General features: G+C 37.8%; 1 protein-coding gene across 2 annotated transcripts in view; it reads left to right on the top strand.

The window, feature by feature from the left end:
- Positions 1-23714, top strand: part of PAWR (pro-apoptotic WT1 regulator) — a 69207-nt gene that overhangs the window by 39026 nt on the left and 6467 nt on the right. For both annotated transcript variants that reach the window (XM_072923108.1, XM_002194573.6), the window contains exons 4-5: positions 13932-13966; positions 22402-22549. In XM_072923108.1, the coding sequence (XP_072779209.1) occupies positions 13932-13966; positions 22402-22549 (183 nt within the window). The remainder of the gene's footprint in view (positions 1-13931; positions 13967-22401; positions 22550-23714) is intronic.

Genomic DNA, 23714 nt, shown 5'->3' with positions numbered 1-23714 from the left:
GCATCAAAAAACCTACAAGATTTGGCTGGAAAAAACCTATTTGTTTAATGAAGATTTATTTTTAGGTCTTTTAGAAAACTTTCTGAGTTCCAGAATGTGGAAAAGATGTTACTATTAGCTAATACTTAAAAAACTCCTGCCAAAAAACACCACATGCAAGGCCTTTATATCAAAGCATTCAGGTTTGCTGATACCATGGTCATGTGCCTCTTGGAATTTAGTTGTTTATGCATTTGGCCTCCTAAAATATGTCCTAAATATGTGCCCTTCTTCATGTAACACTGTGGCAGTAGGGTTAACATAACCTGTCTGTCGTTACAAAAGTGATATTTGAGCATGGTAGTATGTTGTAATGTGTATGTCACCTTAAGGTGTTCTTGGAAAATTGGAGCGCCAGTGGGGAAGGCTGGGTAGTTTAATTCGAAGCTAATATAAAGCCTTGCAGTGAGAGACACATGTATAGGTTCTCCATCCATTAAAACCTTCAAATTACAACTAGTTGTTTTTTGGTAGTTATGCTCTAATAATACAGAAGTATCATTCTCAATACCTTGGAAAGGGTTTGAAATCCTTTGTTTTATGCTATCTTTTGTTCCTTTCTGCTTGCATTTTATTTCAAATGTTGTAGTGTCTGTGAATGCTAATTGTGCTGTGCAGTGAATGAGTACACTGCAAAAAAATTAACAGCTGTGAATAACTGACATTTAAGATACAAGATTTGAGTAAATACATATTGTCAAAAGCATCAAGAGACAAAAAGGTGTTCGAGAACTTCAAAATCACTTTTGTCATTGGCATGAGGGTGGGGGTTATTAGGTTCTAGACGTGTGTTTTTCTCCTCACTGAGGACAAAAAGGGTCTTGCTGGATGAGCTGAATCCTTTCCTCTCCCTTGAAAATTTGACCCAAACATGTCAGGATGATTTTTGCTACTAACATAACATGGAAATAGGAATCAATTAGAGTGAGAGATACCAATTTTTTGTGCCTATGATCATGGAAAGAGTAAATTCTGAGTCACTTAGATACTGAACTTCAGCCTTTGTGAAACTAATACTCTGAATCATTCAACTGAAAAGTAATTATTTATAAATACTAGAACAATTTGGAGTGTCTTACTGTAGAAAGGGAATGCTGATCTTTATTATTGTTACACAAAATTTGTCTAGTGTATTTCTTAATTCCATATTAAGAAATCGAAGATCATAACTATCACCATTACCAATATCTTTTGCATCTGTCTGATTGCCAAAGACTCTATGCAGTTATCTGCTGTAAACCTGTTTTGGTTTTGTAGTGGCGATAAAAAGCTGGGAGGGGCATTTTGCCCCTCAAGCATTATGAGGCCTGGGACCCCAATATGAGATGACTCACTCTGTTTTTTAAGACATGACAACTGTTTTGCTGTACCTTATTGCATATTCTATGTTGCTGCAAAGCCCAGGGCCTCATTCAAGACCCTTGCACTTCAGTTGGAAATAGCAGTAATTTTGTTCCAACCATTAATTTACTTTGTGTATGCAATTGTAATGCACGTTTCTTGCTCCCCCTGTATTGGTCTTAGCATGTACATGAACAAGAAATTCAAGAAATCAAGATGTTGAATCTTACAAAATTATTTTATACAAGATACAGCTTTGTGAAATACATTTTAGGCAGTTAAACATCCACACTGAATTGCAGTCACAAACACAGAATGGATTTGCTAGACAAAAAAAAATATCACTTTATCTGTAGCACTTAACTTTGTTAGACTGTAAGTTGTATTATATTCTTGCAGTAAGTACAAATTATGTGCATTAGTGGACAGACTAAAGTTTGATCCTAGAACTGAATCCCTGTGGAGCTGTTAGTCCAAGACGACGGAAGGCAAAGCTGCCCTAGTTTTCAGCTCAGAGCACTGACTTACATACACAGTAGTATTGCCATGTCTTGAGTTGGTCTCACTTCTCTCTGTAGCAGCAATACAGGTTTTTGTTCTCTGCAAGAGGTTAGCTTGTAATAGTTGCTTGGATAATTGTTCAATTTAGCGTAGAAATTACCCAGCACCTTTGAAAGAATCGTTGTTGATTGGAGGTGAGGATAGGACGAAATGTTTACGTAATTAACATTAATGGTACAACTATGAAATTGTGTTGCAGTAGGTTGGGTTCATTGTAGTAACCAGTATGAATAGGTTAGGTGGCTGGTGAAGTAATTTAAACTTGATTTTTAGGTATGCCTTGTGCATGTAGTTGTAAGTCCTTCAAAAGCCTTTGAAAATTGAAGGAAGACCACATCTGATCTTTTCTTAACCTTTTATTCTAAAAAAGTTTAACATTTCACCAAAACATTGCAGGCACTTTCTAAAAGGAACATGGTCCAAAGATATTTCTACAGAAGTGTAGTTCTGTTTGCTTAAATATGATTATTTTCTTTAAATGTGGCCTAACACATTGAAATTTTTGGAAGCAAGGATATATATCAGTGTTTAATGTTTAAATATTTAGTAGAGGCACCTTATAAGTTTTGCTGCAAGCAATAAATAAAGATAAGGAATAAAATTACTTTTTAGCTTTGTGGCAGACTATGAGAAATGCGGGGATCTGAATTTGTTACATGTATGTATCTCCTTTCAGAAAGACAGTTGAAAACCTGATTGACGCAAGCTTCTCCAGAGTTTTGTACTTGAATCTTGTGCTGAGAATATACTGCCAAATAAGCCAGTCAAATCAAGCTGCACATCTTGCCTATTTTGCCTTTTCTGGCATTTAATTTTGCAGTGTAATGTCATACAACATCATTTTACAATGACTCTCATTAACCAAAGTATGTGGTAATAATATTCATGCCTATTCATACATGACCATGGATTTTCAAAGGTGTCTGGCATCTAGGTTTCATGTAATTCTTGCAAAGAAGAACTGCGTCTATGCATTCAACAGTAGTAATTCATCTTTTGTGAGTATTTTGCTGTGATTTTGCTTGATGTTAATTTCCATCCATAGAGAAAATGTGGTTGTGCTACACTGGGCATGCCTAAAATATTAAACATGGGTTTTTTTCAGTGCTACATTTTTTAGATGTTAGGCCAGTAATTATTTTGCATAATAACATGATTATAATATTGGTATTGTTCTTAAAAGTAAGGAAGTCAATGTGATTAAAGTACAGAAATATGTTAATTATGGTGATGTATGTTTGAGTTTGGAAGTCGTAAGGAATTCTGACAAATCAGGTTATATGACTCTAATATTTGAGAGTTAACTACCAGAGAGTATTCGTCTTGGCTTTTCTATTTGCAGGTGGAGTGTGATGCACTTCACAGAAATGATATGAAAGCAGTCATTAGTATCCACAAAGCACTTAAGCAATAGTAGTGACTGCAGTAGAAAACTCATGAGGAAATTGGACTATATGTCTAAAAGTGTTTGCATAAAAATTAGTTAAAAAGTATTCAAATTCAGTGTTAAGTATTAGAAGACCACTACTTTTTAAAATACATTTGCACCGTAAGTCAGTTTTGTGTGTGTGCAGTGCTTTAAAAAGTGACATTAGTTGGAGGGAATTTGCTGCCCTGTGCAGGTCATGATGTGAACCAGGTGCTTCAGTTACTATCTGCTGTGGCTCCCATGGCTTGGGAGACACAGATGATTTTTCTGATCTGTGTAAGGAAAACAGGAACACAGGAATTTCATGTTTTTGTGGTCACACATGATCAGGCAATCAGGTAATTTCTAGCAAAGTAGGACTATATTCAGAGCAAATTGAGTATGTTAATACCTAAGTAATTAAGGCACGTGTCCACTTCCTGAAGAGTTAGCAAATGCTAAATATTGAACATTACTCACTGAGTCCTGTTCTTTGTGTTCCACTTAAGAGATATTGTGGAAAAATACATCATGATGTCAGGAAGGGCAGTATCATGAGTTTGAATGAAAGTTGCATAGATCTAGGACGTTCTGACCTGTTCTGAATTGGTTGACTTTGCAGTCTTGATTTGCTTTAGTTGCTTTTCTTGGTATGTATTATTGCAGGTTGGAAAAACCACTCCATATAGTAAGTTTTTAATTAATCTTCAAGGTAACTTCTGAGTTTGAGCAATAATGTTGCATGGTGTTTTTGTCTGGTATAACTGGAGGCTTTAACTACAGTCAAGGATTTATTTTGATAAAAATGAGATTACTAGTTTTTAGGTACATTGTGTGATTTGTGTTTTTAGTAGAACAGCAAATTTTAAAACAGTGGAGTCTGAATTTCTCATTGGAATGGGCTATATCAGAAGATGTTGTTGTAGCAACATAGGTTTTCTCTGCAAAATCTTCCTCCTCTCCTGCCATGTAAGCAAATTTAGTGTATGATATATGTCTGTTGGTAGAGTGCTGCTGATCCGTGCATGTTCAGTGGGTTTTGCTGTGCTGAAGGATCTGCACATGCAAATCAGATTCAGCTGTACTGCATGTGCACTATCCAATACTGCTGCTTTTGGAAAGTGCTTTCAAGTGAAATTGTGGTCCTTTTTGCCTCTAAGAAATCTGGGAGCTGAGAGCTAGCAGTTACTGATGTGAGACCAGAGGGAAAGAGGGTGGCTTTAAATTGCCTATGAGCCAGATTAAAGGTGCTTGGCTAAGCAACATGTAGCCTTGAGGATACATCTTGGGCATCCCTACTTTGAGTTGCCTGTCTTCTGCTCTTGAAGGGAAATACTGATAATGTCTACCAAGATTTGTCATCCTGACAAGTGACCAAAAAGAGTGATCTTTTAAGTTTTTGTGGAAGGCATTATTTATGTTCAGTGCTTGATAACTGTCAGCATAAATTTAATTACCTTTGATGGCAAACTTTGCTTTTCTTAGAAAGAAATACAGAATTATTAACACTTTTAACATCTGTGCTCACTAAAGTTTAATTTGTGTGTGTGTGTGTGCGCGCACAACTGTTTGTCGCAGGACCTGGATGAAAACTAAAGCTGAATTAAGCCTGTGTCTGTGAAGGCAAGGCATTGTGAAGGCATCTTGTTCTTACTTTAGAGTCACAGTTGTGCCTAGGCATCTACAGGGTTTTCAGCACAAGCCTGCTCTTTGGGTACTTTCTAGATCCTTATGAAGAGCATGTGGGATGCAAAGTGTGTAGGATATGATTTCTTCCTTCTAGTTTTGCTTAAGTTTGGTTGTGGTCCTTCCATTAAGATTTCTTTTTTTGGGGGGCTTTGTTTACTTTTATTCTAATTTTTTCTTGTCTTCAGATGTTGCTGCTATGTACTCAGCCTGTATGAAAAGATACTTGGTTTGTTGTTACCCTGTTTGTTTCTTTCACTATGGAGTTCATATAGCTGTGCTCCAGAATTGCACCAGCACAGGCTCCTATTACACTGGTCTGGAGCCTTTTTTGGAACTTTTATACAGATGTAAGGAATAGGAAGCAGTTTCTCAAATTCCCAACTAATGTTTTGAACAGGCTAAAGGGGCCTCATGTAAAGGAATTTATTTTTTTTCCCCACATGTTTTCTGTTTTGGACTAGCTTTTAAAGTCAGCTGGGTTAGTGGGTATCCCCTCCCAGTCTTTTTTTTTTTTTTTTTTTTTGGTGAGGAAACAAGTGATCCTGAAAGTATAATGATAAACTGTAGCTGAGGTTTCTTTGGCAAAAAGAGTCTTTGAGCACATACAAATTTATTGAAAAAGAGGGTCTTCCTGATGTAATCTATTGTACAAATAGATTACTCAGCCTGACTGATATTAAAAGCTTTTGTAATGTATGGAAATACTTCTGATTCCTGCACTTTCCTGTGCTTCTACTCTAGAGAGAGAATTTTAATTAATACTGCTTTCATGCCAGGACCAAATCTGAAACCTAGGTAACAGTTATGAGTACCTGCTGGCTGTGTAGAGAGAGGGAGGAGGTTCTTTTCTGCAAGAACTAGAATGGATCATAGACCAAGAGGATCCCTGCTGCAAGGTGGAGAGGGGAGATGGCTTGCTCAGTATTGCTGAAAGATGAGCTGAAATGTATAATCTGTAAAATACACATGGCAATAGTTGTCAGACATTTTGTAGCATTTATCATACATTCATGTTATTAATAGTTAGAGAATACCATAGCAGTAGTTACTGAGATGTGCTGGTGTGTTTGGAAGGTGGATATTCCAGTTCCATGGTGGTAGGAGGATGGCTGGGGCAGGATAGTGTGTACATCCTTGCAGTCTAGTGTAATTAATGTGATGGCTCAGGAGGGAGGAGGAATCTAATTCATAGTTGTTTAGTGGAGTCAGTCTGACTATGTTTATACTGTTAAAAAGTACAAGAACTGGGTGTGAGCTCAACTGCTGCGCTGCTGATAGAGCCTGTGGCTTAATTATTAGCAACATTTTCTGGCATGGTTTTGGTTCATGCTACCTAATGCTCTCTTATGTCATACCTGAGGACTATTTGAGGAATCATGTACCAGGAACCAGTCCTCTTAAAATGGTATGAACATCACAGCACCAGTTTTGGCTGCCTGTGTAGTGCTACAAGGACATTACTAGCCTTTGCTAGCTCAGAAACAACTGCATACCTTTAATCAACATGCCAGGGTATGCAACACAGACCTATGTTTCCTGCTCTGAAAACACTGCTTTGAGTTGTAGTTCAGCCCTTATGTGATTTCAAATACTTTTGTCTGAGGGGAGCCTACAGATTCTTATTTCTTAGGAATACCACATTGTCTTTGTGGTCATTTTTCCTGCTCTGCTTTTTCTGAGTCACCTGAGATCTAGTCAGGTTTTTTCACAGCTTTTGTTCTGAGTGCCTTACTGCTTGTCCTGAACTCTTTTTATTTCTCTTCAGTGGTGAGTATTGCTTGACTATAGAAACAGGGAATAACAAATTAAAAAAAAAAGCTCTGTTAATTTGTTTAAATGTGTATTTCTGGTTTCCTTATTTCTGGGAGCTGTTCTCTTCTGGAAGATGTTTAACTTACCTGGGAGTTATTGTGTTACCTGCAGGTATTTCTTTAATTATTTTCTCTCACCTTATGTCCTTAAGAGATTTCTTCATAGATATGAATTGATGATATTTCTCTTTCTGTTAGAACTCTGATTGATTCCCTAGGCATTCTTGCCGTGTTTCTCCATGGCCCCCTGGCTCTGTGTAAACAGGCAGAAAAGTCATAGTTCCCTTGGCTTTGCAGGAGTAATATCTACCATTGGAACCCAGTCATTTAGTAAATCTGTTAGTTCTTGTTTGAAGATCTATTATTACATATTAATTAAAGATCGTAGATGAGGCTGTAAAAAATAAGGTTCACAAAGTTGTGTTGCATTTCTGTGAAAAACATCTCTAGATGTTTTCAAAGGGGTGACACAACTGAGAGGAACTGTCAACTCCCTCATGGGCAGAGAGGCCCTGTAGATAGACCATGACAAATTAGAGAATTGGGAAATCACCAACTGTATGAAATCTAACAAGGGTAGGTGCCAAATCCTGCACCTGGAATGGTGCAGCTCTGGTTGTGTGCATAGACTGGGGAGCAGGAAAGAGACCTGGAGGTCCTGGTCGATGACAAGTTGAACACAAGCCAGCAGCGCCCTGGCAGCCAGGAGGGTCAGCCCTGTCCTGGGGGGCATCAGGCACAGCAGCACCAACCAGGCAGGGTAGGGGATTGTCCTGCTCTGTTCTGTACTGGGGCAGCCTCACCTTGAGTCCTGTGTGTAGTTTTGGGTGACAAAATGTGTAAAAGACATTTAAAAAAATGGTATTAGAGAGCCTTGAGAAGAAAACCACAAGGATGATGAAGGGTATGGAGTGGGAGCCATATGAGGAGCAGCTGTAGCCACTTGATCTGTTCAGCCTGGAGAAGAGGAGACTGAAGGGTGACCTTGTTGTGGTCTTCATCCTCACACGGGGAGAAGGAGGAACAGGTACTGATCTCTTCACTCTTGTGAGCAGTGACAGGACCTGAGGAAATGGCATAAAGCTGAGTCAGGAGAGGTTTAGGTTGTATATCAGGGAAAAACTCTTCAGCTAGAGTGTGATTGGGGACTGGAACAGGCTCCCCAGGGCAGTGATCACAGACCAAGCCTGACAGAGTTCAAGAAGTGTTTGGACAACACTCTCAGTCACACGGTGTGATCCTTCGGGTATTCTATTTAGGACAGGAGTTGGACTTGATGATTCTGAAGGGTCCTTTCCAACTCAGCATATTCTTTGATTCTGTGATTCAGGAATGGAAGGTAAATGGGAAGGTGTCTCTTGACTTCTGCGGGAAAGTTGTTTTTGGGAAACTTTGATGGGAAGAGAAGAAAGGTATTTCATCTTTTTGCTGTTCTTCACATCTGCAGTCATTCCTGGATTGTATTAGGGTCAGATTGCCTTTCAGTTGTTTAGCATTTAGATATTATCCCACTTAAGAGCTGAATGAAACATTGTCTGTATTGCAGAAGATATGTAACTGCCATTTCCACACAAATCTCAGTGGAAATGAATGTGAGAATAGCTGTAGAATAGCTGTAGTTAATCAAGATGTGATTTAAGGTACGGGAGTTAACTTCATTTTTTTGGATGGAGACAGAATCTACTTGGGTATGTAAAAAGGCAAGAAACCTCAGCAGTAGACCATGTAGGGAAGTTGTATTTACTCACATCTTGAAGAATGTGCAAGAAACTTTTTAGGAAACCCATATTTGAATTACATATGAAAATAAAATTGCTTTGATAGCCTAATTTCAGTCAAAATTTAACCTTGCATGTTGCAGGAATATCATTATATAGTAATAATTTACACTAGTGTATAGTTCTATTTTAAAACAGTGTGCATATTCTTCATGTAAGTATATATACTAGTGACCCTAGCAACCTTATTTTATGATGGGATTTGCTTTAATTGTTTGCAAAACTTTCAAGTTGTGTTTCAAGGAATTCCAGTGAACCTTTTACATAGTCCAGCTGATTCCAGAGTCTGTACTTGTTTAAAAACAATGTTTGTTAGGGCATTTTAACTAGCAAATTTGTAATAGTAGGGTTGGTTTAACATCTGGAAAACTTTGTCAGACACTTGTAAACACAGACAATTCTATTTACTTAAAGCCCAATGACCAGCTTGTTTATGTAATTTCTCTATTGGCCAGATGAAATACCAAGATGAGCCAGGAGCAAAGAGGAGAGTTAGCCAAGTTCCTTGCATCCTAGTTGACAGAGATTTAATTGGCAGTAAATGGTTTCATCAATTGAAATGGTCTCAGCTGCCTTTTCTGTCCTTATATATTCTCTTGTGCAGCAGGTGCATGTCTGTGTGTCAGTCTGTGCAGTGAATCAGATGAAGGAGCTCATGTGGAATGGGAGAAGTGTTTTCTTTTTTTCACGTAGATCACACCCTGTCCTGCATTAATACCATCCACTCGATCACTTTTGTAGACAAAACAAAAAAGGAACATGACCAATTTTCTGGAGCAATGTTGATTTATGTCACTCTGCAGAGTGTTCACTAGTAATTTGGTTAATTAGTGAAGTATATACTGTTAAAAGGTAATGCAAGCTGCCTGATATCATGTGCAAAAAGTAAAAGTAATTTTAAAGTTGTGTTTGGAATACTGCATTGAAGTGAGTGTTTGATTTCAGCCTTGGACATAGAACTGATGTTGGTAGATGTCTTTTGGCAGCAGTATTTTTTCACCAGTATGAAAGAAACCATTAGCATTGTTATGAATGACTTCTTTACTTACTGTTTTTCCATTCAGGATTTCCACAGACTATAAAAAGAATTCCTCTTTTAGAGGGATACATTCAAATGAACAGGTTTCTTTGTTGCTTTTGACAAATCATTCAATTTCATAGTAATGATTAGATATTTTAAATATGGGTTAAAAATCAAAGTTAAAAAATATTAAGGAATATAAGCCAGATTTGTAAATAAGTAATTATGAACAAGAATAGTCATCTGCTTTTAGGTTAACTCTCTGTCAGGAGAGGCATGTCCCTCCTTTTCTCCTTCCCTTTCTTCATCTTTGGCCTACCTTCAGTTCTCCAAAAGTGAAGGAGACAAGATCTTAAATTATAGATGCTTGCCTCATGTTAGGATCTCCTGAATAGTTTGAAATCTTAGATTATTTTTTTTATTTATAGGCACATAATGCTATTTAAAGTGTGACTACTATATTAATGTTGCCAGAGACCTTTGAATGCACACAAAACAAATTTCCTAAGATGAGGACAGATGTAAATAATGCATTTTCCTAGTGCTTTCATCATCACTTTAAAGACTGATTGGTTTGCATTTACATTAGAGATTTCAAAGTAATAAAAATAATAATTTACCAAATCTGCAATATTAATTCTGTGTTCAGAGGAATTTTTTTCTACGTCAGATATGCATTTTTAACATTTTTTTCACAGTTAGTTTTCACTACAGAAACGAAAACCACTAATATTTACTGTAGAAACATCTGTTAAAAAGGACTTGTTAATTGAGTCAAGGTTTTTTTGTTTGTTTGTTTTAACAGCTGTCATTTGTAGCAAATGAGAACATTTGCTATGCACTTTGAGCATTTGTTTGCTTTCCCAGCTTTTTCTGGAGAGATGGCTTTTCTGAATAGTAGTGCCAAACTTTTAAAAGTGTCCTGTTGAGTTAAATGTACAAGTCTGTGTAATTGCTTTACAGCTTATAATTGCATTTAGTATATGAAAATGTTTTAGCAAATATGAGGGTATACAGTGCATTCATTGCATCTTTTTAGTGTCTAGAGTACAAAACAAGCATCTCTTACCTTAAGATTTCTTTGTACAAAGCTATGTGCACTTCACCAGGCTGCAGTCTCAGGTGCAATTTCTCTCCTTCTCATGAATTCTGCCTTTCACTGCAAACAGAGGCTTATGTTCACAAAGAAGCATTTTCCTGAAAAAAAGAAGCTGTTAAAAAAATAAGAACTGAGGAAGATTAGAGCCCAGAGTTCCTACTTTATTGTATCTGCAGACACTTAGGCAAAATTTAGACCCAATGTAACTCTCCATCCAAGCCTAAAAAGGCATTTTAACTGCTTGCCCATAGCAAATGGGGCAGCTGGAATGTATCTATGACCATCACCATCAGGAGCTTTGTCTGATGTTACTGATGTGGCTTTTCAGCTCTCAGATACAGGCAGTATGTATCCTAATGTATTAGATGGACCAATTTGAATCTCTTCAGGTACCTGAGAGTCAAATCACTTCTTCAGTTACTGCTGACTGTCTTAGAGCTAAAATTCTTTAAGGCTTGAAGGGATCTTGGGAAGTCTTCAGTCCAAGTCTTGTAGACAAAGCAGGATATGTGTAACAAATTGCTCAGGACTGCAGCCAGTGGGTTTTTTATTATCACGATGGATAGAAATATGTCTCCATCATCTTTAACCTATCAGGAATTTGTACACATTGGCAAGATACCTCCTGAGCATCCTATTCTCTTGGTGAAGATTTCCAGCACTTTCAGCTTCTTATGTGTCAGATGCTCCAGACCTTTAATCATATGTCCGGCTTTTCTGGAGTCTCTCCAGTATATTGTTCTCATACTGAGAAGTACAGGACTGGACCCAGCATGCCAGCTGTGGTCTCACCAGGGCTGAGCAGATGAGAATTAGAGAATATGCTTAGTTGCAGGGTACCCATGAGTTTAACTCCTGTCCCTGAACAGGACACCCCAGGAGTCACACCATGTGCCTGAGAGTATAGTCCAAATGCTTCTTGAGGTCTGTCAGGCGTGCGCTGCCATCCTGAGGTGTGAAGAACTTTTTCCTTATATCCAAACTAAGCCTCCACTGACACAACTTCTGGCATTCCCTCGGGTCCTGCAGTGGTCACCACAGAGAAGAGATCAGTGCCTGACTGTCCTTGCCTCTTCATGAGGAAGTTGTAACTACAATTAGGTGTTCCCTCAGTCTTGTTCAGGCTGAACAAGTTAAGTGACCTCAGCAACTCCTTGTGGGAGTTCTCTAGTCCCTTCCCTGTCTTTGTAGCTCTCCTCAGGATGCTGTCCTTCATCCTGCTGGCAGTGCCTCCTGAGGATGCCATGGGCCTTTGCTGTAAGGGAGCAGAGATGGCTTATGTTTGAGTTGATGTCCCCAGAACACCCGGGTTCTTTTCTGCACAGCAGCTTTCTGCAGCATCTTACTCCTGCTTGGGATTATTCATCCCCAGAAAATGCGGGACTTGGCATTTTCTTTTTTTTTGGACTTCATGGGGTCTCTATAAGCCAAATTTCCATCCTGTCTGTGTCCCTCTAGATGGCAACACAGCCACCTGATGTATTGTTAACCTCTCATGCAAGTTGTTTGTAGTGTGCTAACTTGCTGAGGGTGTACTTTGTCTCATAATTCAGGTCACTGATGAAGTCATTAAACAGCACTGGCCCCTGTGTCAATCCCTGCAAAGGTGGCTGGTATCCAGCTGGACTTTATACTGCTGCACATAACCCTTTGGACCCGGTAGTCCCTGCATCTCATGGTCTGCTTATCTGGCCTCTATTTCCATGTACATATGTTGTGTGGGAAGGTGTTGAAAGCTTTGCTAACATCTAGATAAGCATCATCTGCTTTGCCTTCGTTCACCAAGTCCTCTCACAGAAGGCTGTCAGGTCAGGCATGGTGTTCCCTTCATATATCCATGCTGATCCGTTTCCTACTCCGGGACTGAGATAAGGACTGTCTTGTAGTTCCCTGGATGATCCTTCTTGAAGAAAGGAATGACATTTACTTCATTTTAGTCCTCAGAAACCTTCCCCTGCTTCCATGACCTTTAAAAGATAACCTACCCTTAAGTAAACTTTAAAAATAGCATTGGTAACATTTAAAATTGTTTCTCTGCCCTTTTAGAGGTAAAATTAGGTTTCTGTTTCACAGCTGTGAATCACTAATTTTCAGATGCTGTCATCAATGATAAAAATAGTTATCAGTGTTAAACCAGCAATTTTGCCAAATTTGTGGGTTTCTTTAAATAGTTCCTATGAATTTGTTGAATTTTGTTCTTCTGCTTATCTTAGGGATAAGGTGTAGCACATATGGCAGAAATGGAAAATGCTTCATAAAATAAAATGTACTTTAGGATGAAGTTTTTTTTCTATAATATAAATTTTTTTAAAATTCTATTTTCTATAGTAAAATACTCTTTCTGTCCTAATTTTTAGTTTGTTTATTTACTTAAAAAGTCACTAGTGTGCTGATTTGTGAAGGCAGTGTAATGTTTTGTAGAATTTTCAGAGTGGATGGAATTTTTATTACATCTTGTTTTGAGAGCTCATTTACATTTTTGCCTGCAGTAAGTGTTGTAAGTCGACAGCATTTCATACTTTGCCTTTTTTTTTTTCTCATACAGGCAATTGTCCTTTAACTCCTTAAATATTCTTTCTTGACTATTGTTATTTGCTGGGGGGGTGTTTTGCCTATGACTAAGAAGATAATTGGTTCATGTTCTTACAACACCCTAAAAAATATTTATGGACTTACTCTGTCAAATCTGAGCTCTTGTTTACCAGTTGAAACATGTCTTAATTTTTGTACTTGACAGCTTCAGTTTTTGTTCACATCTGGAAAGGCAGTGGTGCTGAGGAATTGAAACAGTTTTGCTCTGCTGCTGTTGGACAAGTTGATGAGCAGCTATCAAAGTGCACATGTGTTTCCATACTAGTTAGTAGTGGAGGTGTACTGGTGGCAGGGTGGGAGCTGTTTCACATGTTGTGCATGCAGGGGGATGGAATAAGTGCATCCAGTTTTATCCTCAGAGGTAATCAGAGGCAGACACTTAAGGCTTCTGGGGTGATGTTCAGAAGCTGTAACATGGTGACAATAGCCCTGGTATTGTCTATACCTGACAACAAAGTAATGCAAAACTGACTTTTACAGTGGCATGGGACTGCTCTCACTGCAGACTTGGTTTTCTGTGGAGTGATAAGTTATTTTGGCAGTATAGCTAAAAGAAAAATATTTATTAATTTTTTCTTTTTGTTTCTTTTAGGACTCCTCCAGGATGGTTGCAAGCAGGTATAAAAGGTATGAAATCTTTGTACACAACAATTTTGTTTACATTTTTGCCAGAAATAATGCTGATTAAATGGCTGTTTGTAGTAGAAGCCGTCATACTGCTACTGTAGGTATATAGCGTGATATCAGGCAAAGAACCTGAAAGATGCAGCAAGCTTATCCAAAGCCCTTTATTATGTTACGACTTTAAAATAAATTCCACTAGAATTTTTCCACTGGATCTTACTAGGGCATAATAGTTTCCCAATCAAATGTCAAAGTCAACTACACATTGCCTAGGAGCCAGTATTTTCACAGCTTCATTTATGAACCACTGTATTCCTAAGTTGAATAAAGGGAGATAATTTTGTTGCTCTCCACAGTAATAGTGAAAAGTGGCTTTGTCATACTTCTGTCTCAGTTGTAGAGATGTTTCTCATATATAGCATGTCCTGTTGTTATTTGTTTGTCTTTGAGTCAAGTATTACCCTGGTCATTACTCCAGCTTTTAAATCAGAGAAATACTTCAGAAGTTCTTGATGCACCTGACCATTGTGTGAAATTTTTGTCCATGAAGAATTAGTACTGAAACAACTGTCACATGAATGCATTCCCTTTCAGGTCTCCTTTACTTGGCTAAAATATGTAGGTGGTTAATTCATCAGTACGTGTGTGTGTGTGTATATATATATATATATTTGTAGAAAAAGTGCAAAGAGCATCTACAATTATCTAGTCTTCACTGCTGTATTTTATACCCCTCAAAATTGCTCACCAGTAGACTCATAGAATGGTTTGGGTTTGAAGAGACCTTGAAGATCACCTAGTCCAGTCCCCTGTCATGGGAAGGGACACTTTCCAGTGAACTAGATTGCTTAGAGCCCCATCCAACTTGGCCTTGAGCACTTGTAGGGAGGGAACACCCATAGCTTCTCTGGGCAGCTTGTTCCAGAGTCTCATCTCCCACGCTGTAAAAAATAACCTATCCTGTTATGCTTTAGCTTTCCTAGCATGGTGTCTTTTATATTTATGTTTCCAGGTTCTCATAAACTCAGTTGAGTGATGCATTTTATAGTTGTTTTTCTTTTTTTTTAATCACTTTGTCCTTGCAGAATGGGTGGGCTTATTGTCACAAGCTTAATAACTATGTAATTTCATGATTCATTTCTTGTTAATCAAGCACATTTTAGTTCAGTCTTTATTTCCTCTTCAGTCGTGGTGCAGAATTTTATTGCTGTTTGTATCTGCAAATACTTAGTGGTGTGTGTCATACTTTTGTGGCTTTCCATAAACCTTATCTCTGCTTGCATGCTGTATATACTCACTTGCAGAAACTTGGTTGTGCGTGGGGTGGTAACAAATAGAAGTTTGCACAACCATGTTCATAACTTATTTGAAAATAATCTAATTCTACTGATTAGCATTGCAAAAGGAGGAAACACCAAAGCTAGAAAATGCTAAATTAGACTTGATTATGCAGTCTTCCCTCAGTCAGCTTTAGTTATATGTGGGATGTAGAGCCTTTGATAACTTCCTCTGTCAGGGCTGGCATCACATGCAGGAGAAATCTGACTTGCTGTGAGCTGCTGTTCAATATTTTATGGATGTTGCCATCTGTCTTATTTATAGCATAGTCTTGAACTTTAAGCTGAAAGTGAAGTATTATTTACCACTGTCAACACAGTGTCCAGTGCTCACAAATACTCAGTGGGTTTTATTCTCCTTGGATACAACACCCACTGTGGATTGGAGTTAATATTATCTATTAATTTTCTGCTGTATTTGAAAATTTCTACCTCTCTGAACTAATTTTTCCTGTGAGAGTACTTAAGTTATGACTCCCAGTGGTTTTGCTTTCTGGTTTGAATGCTAAAGGAGTCAGAGCCAGAATTGTTCTGGGCTTCTTTGCTTCTTCCAACGTCTGCAGTAGGTGAAGGTCTTGCAGAAAGCAGCCTCCTCTACAGTAATTCTTACTCAGATGACTCAGATCTCACTGAAGTCCCGAATACATTAGGAGTCCCTTGGAGTCAGTTGGTTAGAGCATGGTGCTAGTAACACCAAGGTTGTGGAGTCAATCCCTGAATGGGCCATTCACTTAAGAGTTGGACTCCAAGCTCCTTGTGTGTTCCTTCCAACTCAAAATGTTCTGTGAATCTGTGGAGTGGGAAATGCTATTCTGAGATTGCACCTAGAATTGGAATGTTAATGCCAAAGGCTGAATTGTGATTATAGGCTGCTTTAAGACTCAAATACATTCAACTTAATTTACTTTTAACAGTCTTGGGTGTACTCCCTTAGGTTTTCAAAGCAAACATTTTTTCACATAGGGACAAGCACTTCAAGATCCTATTTGAAACTTACTTGCAACAGTTAGTGGCCAGTACTTTGTGGGAGAGCATATGATAGCAAAAAGGAAGGTATATTTTCTTGAAATGTTGGATTCTGTAATAGATTCTCTTTCCAATGAAAGACTGAGTTATTTGCCATAAACTTTCAGGTTGCTTTCTTCCATTTTTACCATTGCTTCTTCTCTTTTGCCTTCTCACTGTTCCTCAGTTACTCCTTATCAAACATGACATCTTGTTAATCTCAGCATTTTTCTTCACTTCACTGGTTTCCATGTCTTAGTGTAGTTAGACACCCTTTCCTTTCTCTTCTCCATTTCTCTTACATCCTTGTATTTAATCATTGGGGTTCTAGTTGTCTCTCTATTATTTGTCTGATTTTGTGTATGTGGTTTTTTTTATTGTTTGTTTTTTTTTTTTTCTTCCTGTTATGTCTTATTATCCTTTCTGACTTCTTGTCCTGGATTACTGATATTATTCTGGACTTCCAGAATAATATCAGTAATCTTTCCTTTCATTTCCATTTAACTGTTTTCATATTTTATGTTGTGATCTTAGAGATTCTTCTACAACTTCAGCAGTTCTGTGATTCTGCCTCTACACTGAGATACTCATCCTCCCTGTATCTGACAAGAGAAAAGAGATTAAAAAGCCGAGAAGATCAGTTATGTGTGTTCTTACAGAATCATTGTTCTCTTGATGTGTTCAGGACTCAAGGAATTGTACAGATTTTACACTATGAATTGCACTGGCTACTTTTCCCTATATGGATGCAGCAATCCGTGACGAAACATTTATATGACATTGCTGGGAAACCTGTTTCACTGAGTGTCCATTGACTGGAAAACCTGTTTACAATGAACTCTGATGGCTTCTCTGTGTTACTGTGTGCTTAGTGACTTAGACAAACTGAGCCTGTCTCTTTGTGCTGTAAAGTAAATAAAAGTTTGTGATGAGTATCTTAGTCTATACTTGTAATCTGTCTTCTGAATTTACTTCAGAAATTTTCACACCCCCCAGAAGTTTGTGGAGGGGTTCCTTTGTAGTTGCATTATTAAGTGCATAAAATATTTTCAAGAGAAAGTGACCTTTTTTTTGTGGTCTGGAGTGGTACTGTGAGATCTATTAAAAGCACAACCAGAATCTGCAAGGTCATGCTGACATGAAGGCCACAGGACTTACAGGAGAGTATTTGGGAGCAGTAGTCAGTCATGTGTCCTAACTGTAAGCTTCATGTGTTTTAAATATGTAGGTATACTTAAGTTGCAATAGCCCATATAAACTTCCCATTCTTCCATTTTCCTCTCAGGTTTTTTAATGTAGTAGGGCTCATGTTGACCATTTCAAACTACTGTTATGAAACTGGGTTTGTCATTTTTTGCACTGCTTTGTGGATAGATATTTGAAGTACCAAACATATTGCCATTAGTAAGAATGATTTTCCGATTTAGGTCTGATGGTATCAGCACAGTTGATGTTACCAATGATTTCTCAAACATGAGAAGGACAAAGTGCATTTTCTCTATTGAAATACGTGAGTCTAATCTACATGTAAACATGAATTATGTTTCTTTTGTAAACTAAAAGGCTTGTTTGCAAGTAACAGTAAAGCATGCAGACATAGGAATATTTTTATAAACACAGAAGGTTTGTTCTGTCAGCTTACTTTAAAGACCGTCTACTAGTTTTTGAACCAATTTAGTTTCTTTTTTTTTAAACAAAAACTAAAGTAAACTTTGCAGATTAGGATTTAAAGATTTTTGTGTGGTTCCTGAATCAGATCAATTGGATCAGTTTACAAAAAGAGCTAGATTAAAATCTCTTCATGGTTCAGAAATCCATTCACATTATAAGTTTGTTTACTAGTGGAAGTGATTACAGTATGGTATGGTTATATGGCTTCCAGTCAAAATATCAGAGAGGATTTTTGCCCCCTCTTTTAGGATAGTACAGCACATTAACATGGAACCCTAGAGGTAGAGACTATTTAGCACTAATTGTAAAAGACTCCATCATACTTGAGTTTATCATTCATGTAAGAGTTGAAAAATAAATGGGGAAGTAGAGACCATAAAAAAGGTGCTTCAGAGCACTCATTGGAGGGGCTCTGAAGGAAATATTTGAACACTGCTGAAATTGCCTTGCTCAGTGTTTTTAGATAATTATAAAACTTAAACTATAATAGTTTACTTTCCATCATAGTAACCTTGTTCTCAGTAATAAAAAAAGCCACAGCTGCAAAATGCTGTTTCATAATGCTGTGCCCAGACTTGCCTGTGTTTAGGAGTTGCTGGCTTTGGAAGCATTGTCTCACCTAGCTTATTACCTTAGGACTACTGCTTTGCAGATACGAGCATTTTATTTTAGAAAGGGGTCACTTAAGTTTTTCTTTACTTTTGTAGCCCTTCTTGAGACTGCTGCTGATGTTATGAGATGACATAAACATGTAGAGTTTATTTGTGAAAAATGTTTTGATGGTCTAAGTTCTGGCCGGAGTTCCTTGCTGCCCCTTGTGCCAGTGCTCAAGCAGCTGGACATGGTACTGCTTCAGGGACCTACTGTGGCTGCAAGGTGATGGCTTTCTTTTGCTTGGCTGCTCGATTGCTGCATCGTAGTTTGAGTAGTTTCCCCTTCACCTGGAGGCCAGAGGCAGGAAAAGTGGAGGAGCCTAGGGAATGCAGCTGTAGAAAAGGTAAGACTGCCTTTCCTTAGCTCAGCTCTGAAAGCCACAAATTTGGTTTGAGTGGTCTGAAGTAACAGAAAGCCAAGGCCCCCTATTCTTCCAGAGAAGCTGTTAGCAGCTGACTGGATTGCAGTGACATAAATAACTAGAAGTTTCCAAATCAGGTATAGTTATAAGATTCTGGCATTAAAAAACAAACAAATAAACAAACAAAAAAAACCACAAAAAAAACTCCTGTTGCAGATGTGGCTGTAATACAGTTTGGACAGGGTGATTTTCACTGGATGAAATGGCAATTTGGGCAGTGCTTTGTAAAGACATTTAGAGAATCAAAGAAGCATTGGAAGGAGCAAGAGATATTTCACCTTCCTATAATAATGCTTTTAAACCTGTCCCTGTATAAATAACTGATTTTATTGTAAAGAAAATAACTAGGAACATCAGTACTACTTACTAGGAAATAACCAGGAACATCAAACCAGAATTTCTGTTTCTCTGTAAGAGGAGTCAAACTGATTTTGCTATATTGTTTTTGTTTTAAGTATAGCCAGAAAAGAAAACTTGTAAAATATACTTATATTTGTGTATTTTTATATATAAACATAATCTACATGTATACTTCCATAGACAGTGTCTTCGTTGGGGGTGGGTCATAGATGTTTCCTCTTAGTAAACAGAGGCGGAGTTCAGTGATACTGTTTTTCTAGTCACCATTGTGGAAAGGATCCTGGAGGGCATCAGGCGCAGCATTGCCAGCCAGGCAAGGGAGGGGATTGTCCCACTGTGCTCTGGGCTGTGCAGCCTCACCTCAAGTGCTGGAGGCAGTTTTGTGTGCCACAATATAAAAGAGGCATTAAGCTCTTAGAGAACATCCAGAAGAGAGCAACAAGGATGGTGAAAGGACTGGAGCAGGAGTCCTATGAGAAATGGCTGAAGTCACTTGCTCTGTTCAGCCTGGAGAAGGGGAGACTGAGGGGAGGCCTCATTGCAATTACAACTTCCTTGTGAGGGAAGGAGGAGGGGCGGGTACAGGTATCTTGACACTTGTGATCCATGACAGGACTCAACGGAGGGACGTAAAGCTGAGTCAGGAGAGGTTTAGATTGGATATCAGAAATTTTCCAGCCAGAGAGTGGCTGGTTAATGGAATAGGTTTCTCAGGGCAGTGGTCACAGCACCATGCCTGTCTTGAGTTGAAGAAGTGTTTGAACAATACTCTCAGGCACATGTGACTCTTGGGGTATCTAGGGCCAGCAGTTGGGCTTAAATGATCCTAATGGGTCCCTTTCAATTCAGCATATTCTGATTCTGTGATTCTTTCTCATTTAGCACTCATGAAGTGACACTGCATCTGAAAACTTAAGTTCCATTCTTTGTAAAAGATGTTTCTGTTGTCTCATCGGTAGTACTTTTTTTTTTGTCATTGCTGTGTATACTAGCCTTTGGTTATAACAGCCGAAATAATTAACTTTTTATCTGTCATATTCCTTGTGTTAGGTTATGGACTGATGCCCCCTTAAGTGTTTTTTTAAAATCTCATTTCCTAGAAGCCTCTGTGATATGTTCTTTGTACTTTCCTACAATAAGAAGGAATGTGTTCAGTAGGGTCTGCTACCCAGTGGAATAGGTGAGGAAATTTAAGTGTCAGTTTCAGGAAAAAAAAGCCTGAAAATGAAAGCATTTTCTTTATTAGTGAAACCCTTCCTGTCCAGATATTCTTTCTTCTGATCTTTTTGTAAGAGCTTCTGTCAATATCACTCACTGGAGCTGAGTTTAAATACTCCAGTATGGTGGCAAAAGTATTCATTTTTAAATGGTGAAAAATTTAGACTTTTTTTTTTTTGTGTGGTCTCTCCTTGAGACATAAACAGCACGAAACTACATGTCTTTTAGGAAACTAAATAACCTAGAATTTATAGAGTTAAGTTTAAATATTTGTCTTGTGTTGCAACATGCATATCCGGTCCTAGAAATGTTTTATAAAAAAATCTTCTGGATGAAGAATAAACAGAGCTAAATATGGTAATAACATTAAGCTACAAAATTCCTTACAATTGTGTCAGTGTGTCTTGGAAACTTCACACATAGTGGAGCAAAAAAATATTTATATCCATGAAAAGACATCCCTTTGCCAGATACTCCTGCTTTTGATTTGCATTGTATCCATCTAAGTCTGCACATTGTCAGCGGGGGTTTTCTACAGTTATGAAATGTAAAATGGTTAAATGAGCACATTAATAATATACTCTTCTGTGTTTTAAAGGAAATTTTGTAGGGATGCTCATAGTGCTTTACATTCTTTTCCTAAGTGTTCTAGAACATCAGTGTATACATACTTCAGCTGTGTGATTTTGCAGAATCACAGGCTGGTTCATGCTGGAAGGGACCTCTGGGGGAAATCTTGTCTAGTCCCCTACTCAAGCAAGGCCACCTAAAGCTGATTATGGAGGACCATCTCCAGGTGGCTTTTGGGTATCTCCATTTTTTGGTTTTGTCTTGGCAGTTTGTCTGTATATTCTAGGTCTAAGAATTGTAATTTTGGTGAATTGGAGAGGGAAAGTCTCTATTCTCAGGGCCCTCTGTTTTGTTGTTCTTAGTTATTCATAAGAATCTTCATTGAAGGTAAGTCACATTACTGTTAGGAAAAAAGTGGCTATGGGAAGGGCGCTGTTAGTTTTGTGACTGAAAATGCTTGACTTGTCATACATATTTTTAAACTAGTACTGGTTTTGTACATTCCAGTAGTAATGGAGAACCTGCATGCCTTTTTAAAAAACTAGCTTATGTGCAGTTGCAGTGCTTATCTGTTGATTCCATGACTGATTTTTAATAAATAGACATATAATCTAAACCGAAAAAACCCATAGGACTACTTAAGGAGTGAACATCTACCAACCAGCATCTCTCTGATAAACTCCTCTGAAGTAAAATGTCTGGAGATGGCATAAAATTAGTTTGTTGGGTCACATCACTTTCTCACTTCATTTTACTTTCCATTCCCTTACGGGTCAAATCCATAATTCCCAAGAAGTTAGTCAATATTCTTCTTATGTTTTGGACTTGTACTTGTGTTTTCATCCCTTATGTTTTCATCTAGTTTAAAAGATGCTTGGTTTAAACTCTGTGGTGGCGCTTTAGTTCTTGCAATAAAGTAATTCAGCTTGGTTTTTAATGTGCATAGTTAATGAAACTTGAAAAATAGGGTAAGTATGTGGTTATAGTGTATTACCCATGTGATGAAAGCTACATTATCCAAGTATTTGAATCCCTGAGGCAGTGAATTTAGTGAGTTCTCAGACACACAAGAGCTGTGAAATACATTCTCTGCAGTTTATTACACTGACCTACTGACTGCTTTGGAAGCTCTTCTATGACTGCTCTCATTTCCATTTAGTCAAATGTGTAAATAGGTATTTGCTTTGCTCTGCCTTTCACAGTACAGCTAATGCACCAGAAGACGATGCTCCAAATAGATATTCCCGAACAGAGAGAACAGCTTACGGCAGATACAGCAGAGATGCAAATTCTTCTGGCAGTTCTCTACCAAGTAACACTTTGGAAAAGAGGATTGAGGACCTTGAAAGGGTAAGTACCAAGTAACCTTTCTGTGGCATACATCTGAAGTAAAGTACTTTTGAAATGCCATGGGGAGATTTGCAGGTGAAATACATAGGCATTATGCAAAATGCTTGAAGTATAGATAGTTATGGCTATGAAAACATATAAAGAATCAGACTGACTGAGAGGAATGTGAACTTTCACATCACAGATGTTTTCATTTGGTATATAAGTGAGAAATAGTTAAGGCAAAGATAATACACTTAGAGTGCCAGCAGTGCTCTGTGTGCTACTCTTATGTACCTTGTGACACACCAGCACAGAGCAAATATCTGGGGGGAAGGAGGTCACTGGCTATTCACAAGGTTACCAGCCAGTTTCTGATCTACTTGTTGGTTTGGATTTTTTTAGTATACTGAAATATTGTAAAATTTAATTGCTATCTAGTTGTTTGTTAGAGCTGTAAACATTGAAATTCATATTTAAAATGGTTTTCATTGTTTCACACTGATTTAATAAAAACAGTTTTGGGAAAATTCAGTGATGTTAAAGCTGAGCTTTTCATGTAAGCCAGTATTTTGCTAAATAATGTCATCTGTGTAATCTATTACTGGCTTCTCTGTCTTCCTCTGAAGTGGATTATTTTGTGGGTAACCTACCAAATATTCTTGATTCGTATGAGTGAAAGCTACTAAGTAAACACAATTTGAATAGGTCTATTCTTGGAAAGAGGGAAAATAACAACTATTTTGTAGAAATTACTATTTTTGATTTAAGACTTGAGGAATCTTCATTTGAGTAAAGTATACCACAATCCTCCCTTCTAAATCAGCTCCTTTCTGAAATGCTTTAACTGCCGGTAAAAAAAGAAATTCTTTCCTAATGAACATTTTTATTCTTTCTCACATTCAGGCCCACAGATTTAAGAGTCTTAATTTCTTGTTAATGATGTTATAAAAAGCCAATGACAGAAAATCCAACCAACAACAATTTGGAAGCTGATACTTCACATTTACTTCTTCTGGTTTTGGCCCCTGTCCAATTCTGTGTTCACGCTCAAGTTAAATTTAAATTAAAACACTATCATTTGAATTAGATACCAAAGAGATTTGCTGCTGGTAAAATATTCTTAGATGTGATTCTTTAGCTCCTTGAAATGTAAAAGGATTTGAAGATGTGGGTTTGACTTGCT

The sequence above is a fragment of the Taeniopygia guttata genome, chromosome 1A (assembly GCF_048771995.1).
Source record: "Taeniopygia guttata chromosome 1A, bTaeGut7.mat, whole genome shotgun sequence".
Lineage (NCBI taxonomy): Eukaryota > Metazoa > Chordata > Aves > Passeriformes > Estrildidae > Taeniopygia > Taeniopygia guttata.
Note: the sequence above shows the minus strand (reverse complement) of the source record. Positions and strands in the feature narration are given on the sequence as shown.